General features: G+C 44.8%; 1 protein-coding gene across 1 annotated transcript; it reads left to right on the top strand.

The window, feature by feature from the left end:
• Window positions 1-375: 375 nt before the first annotated feature.
• Window positions 376-1,797, top strand: LOC116973646 (transcriptional repressor p66-alpha-like; the record flags this gene model as incomplete). The annotated part of the gene is made up of 1 exon (XM_033021909.1): window positions 376-1,797. A coding segment is annotated over exon 1 (1,320 nt), but the record flags the coding sequence as incomplete, so codon positions are not given.
• Window positions 1,798-9,318: the final 7,521 nt, after the last annotated feature.

The following is a 9,318-nucleotide window of genomic DNA, read 5'->3' as shown; positions in this document are numbered from 1 at the left end:
GCTCTTCTAATCTACCAGTAGATATTTGATTGACAGATTATCAGAGATGATTTGAAGCTAGAGCCAAACGCACTCACGACACACAAAAGACAGCAAATATAATACAAAACAAAGAACTCATAACTTTCCGTTCTTAATCGCTGTTCCATTCAAGTCATATATATCACATAAAAGCTTCTTATGAAGGTTTGTCGTCTCGTAACATGTGTGTGTCGTGATCATGTAGAAAACTATTTCCCCTCATATTCCGATACGAAACTGAAACTTCTAATCTGCGAGCCTGCGCCAGACAAAAGAACACACCCCTAGTACGTATCAAATCCCACCTACGAACGTACAGGCAGATATAGCTAAAACTAAATATATCAGACATGAACACGGCCCGGAGTTTCCTCCACCACCCCCACAAAGCAAATAATCCCCGGAGGGAGGAATCTGCCAAGTTCCAGGAGACACTTTGAAAGTCAAGGCCCTTTCATGGAAGAGATGGCTCTTCAAGACTTAACAGATATTTCTGCCATGACTGACGAGGTGTACAGGACACGAAGCCAGAAGAGAGCAATGGAACGAGATGGTCTACCTAATGATGTTGACATGAAGAAACCAAAGATGGAATGTTCTCAGGGAACTGATATGGACAGTGAACTGGAAGAATTGAAAGAAGAGATAAGAATTAAAACAGAGCCTGTTGACCGGGGTGGTGGAAGGACTGCAGGGTTACTAAAGGGGCCAGGCGAAGTAAAAGCAACTATCAAAGTAGAAGTACCAACTGGAGATGAACCTGTTGACATGAGTACGTCAAAGATTGAAATGAAGAAGGTAAAGCGGCCCCTATCTCCGGACATCATTGTCCTCTCCGACAACGAACCCTCAAGTCCCAGGCTGAACGGGCTCTCGAAGGAACTAAGAAGTGCAAACACGGATGATATTATGAAGAGCACCCCAGAGGAGCGAGAAAGAATGATCAAGCAATTAAAGGAAGAGCTGCGGTTGGAGGAGGCCAAACTTGTCCTGCTCAAGAAGCTCCGCCAGAGTCAGATCCAGAAGGAGGCCACTATTCCAAAGGTAAACACCGTCCGTGCAGTGGGAACAGTAATCCCACCACCATTGGTTCGCGGTGTTCAACAAGGGACCTCAAAGGTTGGATCGCAACAGAACCCACAGATTGTGATGCCACCATTAGTGAGAGGAAACCCACAAATTCACGCCATCAGACCACATGCCAGCACTGCCCCACCTCCTCTGCTGCTGGCTCCCCGCGCATCAGTGCCCAGTGTGGTACAAATCCAGGGCCAGAGGGTTCTACAACAGGGACTGATCCGTGTGGCCAATGTCCCCAACACCAGCCTGCTCGTCAACATTCCACAGGCTTCAAGTGCAATGAAAGCCTCAACGTTGAACTCGGGTCAGTCGAATGTCGGCAATACAGTGACATCTGCTGTGAACTCCAATGACTCGCCGGCCAGTCGCCAGGCAGCAGCCAAGCTTGCGCTCCGTAAGCAGCTGGAGAAAACGTTGCTGGAAATTCCACCGCCCAAACCTCCAGCCCCCGAGCTGAACTTCCTACCAAGTGCTGCTAATAATGAGTTCATCTACCTAGTCGGACTTGAAGAAGTGGTGCATAACCTGCTAGAAACTCAAGGCAAAACCTCCGCGCAGGCGTTGGCCCAGGAACCGTATGCCTGTTCGCAATGTAAAACTGATTTTACCTGTCGCTGGAGACAAGGAAAGACCGGGACGATCATGTGTGAGCAATGTGTGACGTCCAACCAGAAGAAGGCATTGAAAGCTGAACATAATAATAATAATAATAATAATAATAATAATAATAATAATAATAATAATAATAATAATAATAATAATAATAATAATAATAATAATAATAATAATACTAACTTAAGCTTAATGGCTCCTTCAGGTTTAAACATAAATTTGGTCAGTTTAGCAATTTTACTTATAATGGTGAAATAAAGGGTGGCACGGTGGTTTAGCGGTAGAGTTGCTGCCTCACAGCACCAGAGACCCGGGTTCAATCCTGACCACGGGTGTTGTCTGTATGGAGTTTGTATGTTCTCTCCGTGACCTAGTGGGTTTTCTTCGGGATCTCCGGTGTCACCCCACACTACAAAGACGTACAGATTTCTAGGTTAATTGGCTTGGTGTATGTGTAAATTGTCCCTACTGTGTGTGTGTAGGATAGTGTTAATGTGTGGCGATCGCTGGTCGGCACGAACTCGGTGGGCTCAATCAGTAAACTCAACTAAATTGTCTTAGCTTCCACCTCATTGCCATTTACAGACATTATACAAACATTATTCTTGTTTACAAAGTTCTCCTGGGGAAACAAAAAAGAATGTTCATCGACTGCAGAAATACTGTCATCAATATTAAGACATGATCAGCAATGGCAGTTCCTACATACAAATATTTCTTCTGACACCTGACGCCTGGTGCTAATTTTCCTCAATAAACCCTAAAGTTATTCTTGACCCTTATTCCACTTCTCCAGAGATGCTGCCTGTCCCACTGAGTTACTCCGGCATTCTGAGTCTAACTACAGTTTTCAATTGTGATTGTGCTAAATGGCTTCTATATTAAACTTGCAGCTATCTCGTTGTAGCTGTCAGAGGCTTAATAATGTTGCAAAAATATACCCACATTTCCAGTGAAATTGCTGTTTCAATTTTCAGCTGTGATAATACATCAATATAACTCAGGAAACAAATATGGTCGCTAAGCAGTAGAATAAGAACCATTACGGATATGGTACAAAACTGGATTTCTGATCAAATCCAGGAAAATCATCCCACCAATTGGTGTTAAATTACCTTTCGCATTTTACTTGATACAAAGTCTGAAGGGACATTATAATGAAAGCAAATGAATATGAATAAATTGATTTTTCCTCCACTGCATACCAGAACTCCATATTGTGCTAACTACTCAGAAAATAAAAATATTACGTTGTCTATGCCTGTAGTTACAAAAGTTTCAACTATTGATCGTGCCACAGAGAATAGAAAACAATGTTTAAGCAGCCAACCATAAGCAAGAGTGGCTGGAATACAACAAGGCTGGGGGGACTGCAAAGGAGGTTCATCAGGATATTGCCTGGATTGAGGGATTTTAGTTTAGTTTAGAGATACACCGCGGAAACGGGCCGTTCAGCCCACCGAGTTCGCGCTGACCAGCGATCCCGCACACTAGCGCGATCCTACACGCACTGGAGATAATTCACAGTTATACCAAGCCAATTGACTAACAAATCTGTACGTCTTTGGATTGTGGAAGGAAACCGGAGCATCCATAGAATACCCATGCAGGTCACGGGGAGAACGAACGTACCCCGTACAGACTGCACCCATAGTCAGGATCGAACCTGGGTCTCTGGCATTGTAAGGCAGCAACACTAACGCTGCCCGTTTCTGTACTGTACATGTCTATGACCCTCAAAAAAGGTCAGATAAATGACACATCCTCTCCTTGGTTAACGGCCTGTCCCACTTAAGGACCTGTCCCCTTTACAGGCGACTGCCGGCACCCGTCACAGGTCGCCAAAAATTTCAACATGTTGAAAATTCAGCTGCGCCCAGAAAGACGCTACGACTCGTTGGAGACCTCTCACGACCATAGGAGACCTCTCACGACCATACAGGCGACCCCTGGCGACATGTCACGGGTGACCTTTCATGACCATAGAAGACCTCTCATGAACACACAGCCTGTATGGTCGTGAGAGGTCCCCAAAGAGTCGTAGCGTCTTTCTGGTCGCTGCTGAATTTTCAACATGTTGAAAATTTCGCCGACCTATGAAGGGTGCCGGCAGTCGCCTGTAAAGGTCGTGTAAGTGGGACAGGCCCTTCAGGGACCAGGTTCATTCAAAGATCTGTATGGCACTTGGAATTAGAGTGATAGAATGATACAGCATGGAAAAAGGCCCAGCTTGCCCACACCGGCCAACATGTCCCTGCTACACTTGCCCCACATAACCATTCTAACCTGATTTATTTCTTGCTTAATGCCCACGGAAGCCACCAACAGTAATTAGAAGCAAAATCTCTCTTTCTATCTTAGAGAACAATAAAAGCAAATGCTTCTGTGATGTGAGGAGGGCTGCAGCGAGCACCTGCCGAGACCTTGGGGGGATCCGCACCATCATTGCCCACCCTGACCAACATGCCCCATCTACACTAGTCCCACCTGCCTGCATTTAGCCCATATTTAGCACCTGCCTGTATTTAGCCCATAGAGATGGATAGAGTTCTTAAAGATAGCGGGTCAGGGGATATGGGGAGAAGGCAGGAACAGGGTACTGATTGTGGATGATCAGCCATGATCACAATGAATGGCGGTGCTGGCTCAAAGGGCCGAATGGCCTCCTCCTGCACTTATTGTCTATCCCTCCAAACCCGTCCTATCCATGTACCTGTCTAAATGTTTCTTAAACATTGGGAATGTCCCTGCCTCAACTACCTCATCTGGCAGCGCGATCCATACATACACCACCCTTTGTGTAAAAATATTAATCAAATGAATGTGTAGGATGGAAATGCTGGTTTAAACTGAAGATAGACACAAAATGCTGGAGTAACTCAGCAGGACAGGCAACATCTCTGGAGAGAAGGAATGGGTGACGTTTTGGATCGAGGCCCTTCTTCAGACTGTCCCGCTGAGTTACTCCAGCTTTTTGTGTCTATCTTCATTCAAAAGAATGATTTCATTCCTTATGCCCTGCATTTCTAGCCTCTCCATCAGGAACATACCCTCAATATCTACTCTGTGAATCCCTAGTGTGTCTCTTCAGAAGGTTTCTTGTATCCAGGATAGAGTAGCACATGGTCTGAAATACTCATCCTGAGGATGAAATGCACACGGTTTCAGCCTTTGACTGAGGGTCTCTTGCTCTCAAACGTTGCCAATCATAGCATTGCCCGAGAGACCCCAGGACATCCCTCAACAGAACACACGCTCGGCCTTCCTATACATTCACCCAATGTTCTCCACCTCCTGGACCTTGCTCTCAAACAGGGTTTAGTTTAGTTTAGAGATACAGCACGCAAACAGGCCCTTCTACCCACTGAGTCCTTGCTGACTAGCGACCCCCACATATTAACACTATCCTACACGCACAAGGGGCAATTTACAATTGTACCAATACAATTAGCCGACAAACTTGTACTTCTTTTGGAGCGTGGGAGGGAACCGGTGCACCCGGAGAAAACCCACGTGCTCACAGGGAGAACGTACAACCTCCGTACAGACAAGAACCCGCAGTCAGGATCGAACCCGGGTCTCCGACGCTGGCAGGCAGTAACTCTATTGCTGCACCACCATGCCGATCTGTGCCCTTAGCTCAAAAAGAGTCAAGCACTCTTATTCATTCTGCCCTCACCAGCCCTGGTTCTTTCTGGATGGTTTGGAATTTCCAAAGACAGAGTGGATGAGAAAGCATCACTGAGCCCTGAGCACTTGCCTATCTGACGTTCATTTGTAACCAAGGGAGCAATTAATGGCCATTTATAATCAGGCAATTGTTATGGAATGTGAGGATCACTCTTAATAATTACACATATTACTAACATACATTTATTTATAAATTAATCACAGTATTCTGAAACTTCTTAAGCATGAATGAACTTGGGATCATAGAGGTATCAAGCACGGAAACAGGCCTTCGGCATAACTTATCCATGCCGACAAAGTTGCCTAACCAAGTTGGTCCCTCTTGCCTGCACCTGGCCCCAAATGTTTCCCATCCACGTACCTGTGCAGGTGTCTTTCAATAACCTGATCGAACCTGAGCCGCTGAGTTACACCAGCACTTTGTGTCATTTATGTTACAGTTTGATGATTCACTAGTGGATATGTACATGTGCAGTAATTGAAAATGGATCTTTGTCAAAGCTCCATCATGGTCCGGTTTGGCTCAGCCACCAAGCACGATATCCGGAGGCTGCAGCGAATCGTCCGATCAGCTGAGAAGATTATTGGCTGCAACCTTCCCTCCATTGACGAACTGTACACTGCAAGGGCCAGGAAGCGAGCGGGTAAGATCATCTCTGACCCCTCTCACACTGGCCACAAACTCTTTGAATCACTTCCCTCTGGAAGGCGACTCCGGACTGTCAAAGCCGCCACAGCCAGACATAAAAACAGCTTTTTTCCACGAGTAGTAGCTCTACTCAATAACCAAAAATCTGTAGCCTCCTTTTGCTCTGGTATTATATTTAATTCACATGTTTGATGATGTGAATTAAATTTAACCTTGGAGGAGGCCCAGGACAGAAAGGTCGGATTCGAAATGTGAGGGGGAATTGAAGTGCTGAGCCACCGGGGGATCAGGTTGGTTATTGCGAACTGAGCGGAGGTGTTCGGCGAAGCGATCGCCAAGCCTACGCTTGGTCATTGCAAATCCGACCTTTCTGTCCTGTGCCTCCTCCATGGTCAGAGTGAGGACCACCAGAAATTGGAGGAGCAGCACCTCATATTTCGCTTGGGCAGTTTGTACCCCAGCAGTATGAACATTGACTTCTCTAATTTCAGGTAGTCCTTACTGTCTCCTCCCCTTCTCAGCTCTCCCTCTAACCTTCTGGCTCCTCCTCTTCCTTTCTTCTTCCCGCCCTCCCACCCTCACATCAGTCTGAAGAAGGGTTTCGGCCCGAAACGTCGCCTATTTCCTTCGCTCCATAGATGCTGCCTCACCCGCTGAGTTTCTCCAGCACTTTTGTCTACCTTCGATTTTCCAGCATCTGCAGTTCCTTCTTCAACAGAACATAAACTGTACACAGTTTACATAGTGGAGTCCCTTTCTTCCCATTTAAGCAGATTCATTTACCAAACTCAAGCAGTTGGATCCTTGCTGTGAATTCTATTTCAAATGCCAGCCCACAGCAGTGCCATCTATTAGGTGAACCATTTATGTTCTACCCAGGATCAGGAAGGTTGACAAAATATTTAAGTCAACCATTTAGTTTGTATTGGATATTTACTACGTGTGATTGATTATAAGCAGAAACAATCAAGCAACTGCATTCTGAATTTTTAATTCAGTTTTAAGCAAGCCTTTCAAATATGTATTCTCATTCAAATGCATTACATTTTATACTTTACTCCTACTGCACAGCTATCAACAGATTTTGTTTAGTTTAGAGATACTGCAAGGAAACAGGCCCTTCGGCCCGCCGAGTATTCACCGACCCCTGCACAATAACACTATTCTACACCCACTCAGGACTATTTTCATTTATACCAAGCCAACTGACCTGCAAACCTGTACGTCTTTGGTGTGTGGGAGGAGACCGCAGATATCGGAGAAAACCCACTCAGGTGAAGGGGAGAACGTACAAACTCCGTACAGACAAGCGCCTGTAGTCAGGATCGAACCCAGGTCTCTGGCGCTGTAAGGAAGCAGCTCTACCATTACACCACCATGCAGCTCAGACTCGATGGGCTGAATGGCCTAATTCTGCTCTAACTTTGTGTCTTAAGACAGCAGCTAATGTATACCTCTTCCATGATAATATAACCCAGTCATTTTCTCCACCCCCATCTCTCTCAGCACCAAAGTGATTCTCAATCCCAACTCAAACTTCAACTAAAATTATTTTTCTTGCACTCGTCCTGTTTTATCAGGACTAATTATAGTCATAGATTATAAACTCCAATTACATCAAACAAGAATTGATCAATCATCTTATCCTACTAAGATTTTTTTTAATTCAGTAATCAATTCACAACAGCATGAATTTAAGTACCTTCAAAATAAAAATCAGACTGATATTTTAAGATTGGCCTGACGCTACAATTGCACCATTAATGTCATTTTTTTATGAGTAACAAAAACTCCACATTTGCAAGTCACTGGACAACTATCCATGATGCCGACTCACCATGGATACTAGGGAATGTACATTCAACTTATTAAAAATACATCTTAAATAAAATATGTTTGTCTGAATAATGGCAGCAATAAAACTTTCATATTGTCATTTGAAAAAGCTGGTTCGCAAAGAAAAGCAAATATTCTATCTAGACCCTGCCTGGCCTGTATTAGTTCAGATCCACTAATGTGGTTGCCCCAAATACTTCCTCAGGTCAAAGCAATCAGTCATATCATCATACCACCCCAAAACCAGTCCTTTCAGTCCACTAAATCTTTGATAACAATCTAAAACTCATTTAATTCCCCCCTTCACTCCTCTTGATTGATTAATTAATACTTCCCTACAACATGCATCCTGTCAGTGAAATTCTTTGTTTTGCACACCATGCACAAGGTACGCAAAGAGTCGCCACGTATACGGTGCCGACAAAGTTACAAAGCGTTGATTATAGCCCCCAATGGTCCCTCCTTGTTCTTACCCACCGCCTCCCCCTTTCCCTGTACAAAAGGGACGGATTGCATCTTAACAGGTGGGGGACCAGCATTCTGGCAGGCAGGTTTGCCACTGCTACACGGGTGGTTTTAAACTGAATAAGGGGGGTGGGGTGTCGAATGGGATAGTGGAGGATGGAGTTAAAGGGAAAGGGTTTCTTAAATGTGTGAGCGTAGAGACAGAGGGGTGTAAAATGAGGGTAGAAGCAATAGGTAGCAAGGTGAAAAGTAAAAGTGGCAGGCAGACAAAACCAGGGCAAAAATCAGAAAGGGCCACTTTTCAACAATTGTATAAGGGGTAAGAGTGTAGTAAAAACAAGCCTGAAGGCTTTGTGTCTCAATGCAAGGAGCATTCGTAATAAGGTGGATGAGTTGAATGTGCAGATAGCTATTAATGACTATGATATAGTTGGGATCACGGAGACATGGCTCCAGGGTGACCAAGGCTGGGAGCTGAACATCCAGGGATATTCAATATTCAGGAAGGATAGAGAGAAAGGAAAAGGAGGTGGGGTAGCGTTGCTGATTAGAGAGGAGAATAACGCAATGAAAAGGAAGGACATTAGTTTGGAGGATGTCATGTGGAATCGGTATGGGTAGAGCTGCGAAACACTAAGGGGCAGAAAACGCTGGTGGGTGTTGTGTACAGGCCACCTAACAGTAGTAGTGAAGTTGGAGATGGTATCAAACAGGAAATTAGAAATGCGTGCGACAAAGGCAAAACAGGTATAATGGGTGACTTCAATCTACATATAGATTGGGTGAATCAAATTGGCAGGGGTGCTGAGGAAGAGGATTTATTGGAATGTATGCGGGATAGTTATCTAAATCGACATGTAGAGGAACCAACGAGAGAGCAGGCTATTTTAGACTGGGTATTGAGTAATGAGGAAGGGTTAGTTAGCAGTCTTGTTGTACGTGCCCCCTTGGGCAAGAGTGACCAT

This window comes from Amblyraja radiata, chromosome 5, assembly GCF_010909765.2.
Source record: "Amblyraja radiata isolate CabotCenter1 chromosome 5, sAmbRad1.1.pri, whole genome shotgun sequence".
Taxonomy (NCBI): domain Eukaryota; kingdom Metazoa; phylum Chordata; class Chondrichthyes; order Rajiformes; family Rajidae; genus Amblyraja; species Amblyraja radiata.
This window is presented reverse-complemented; position numbering and strand designations above follow the sequence as displayed.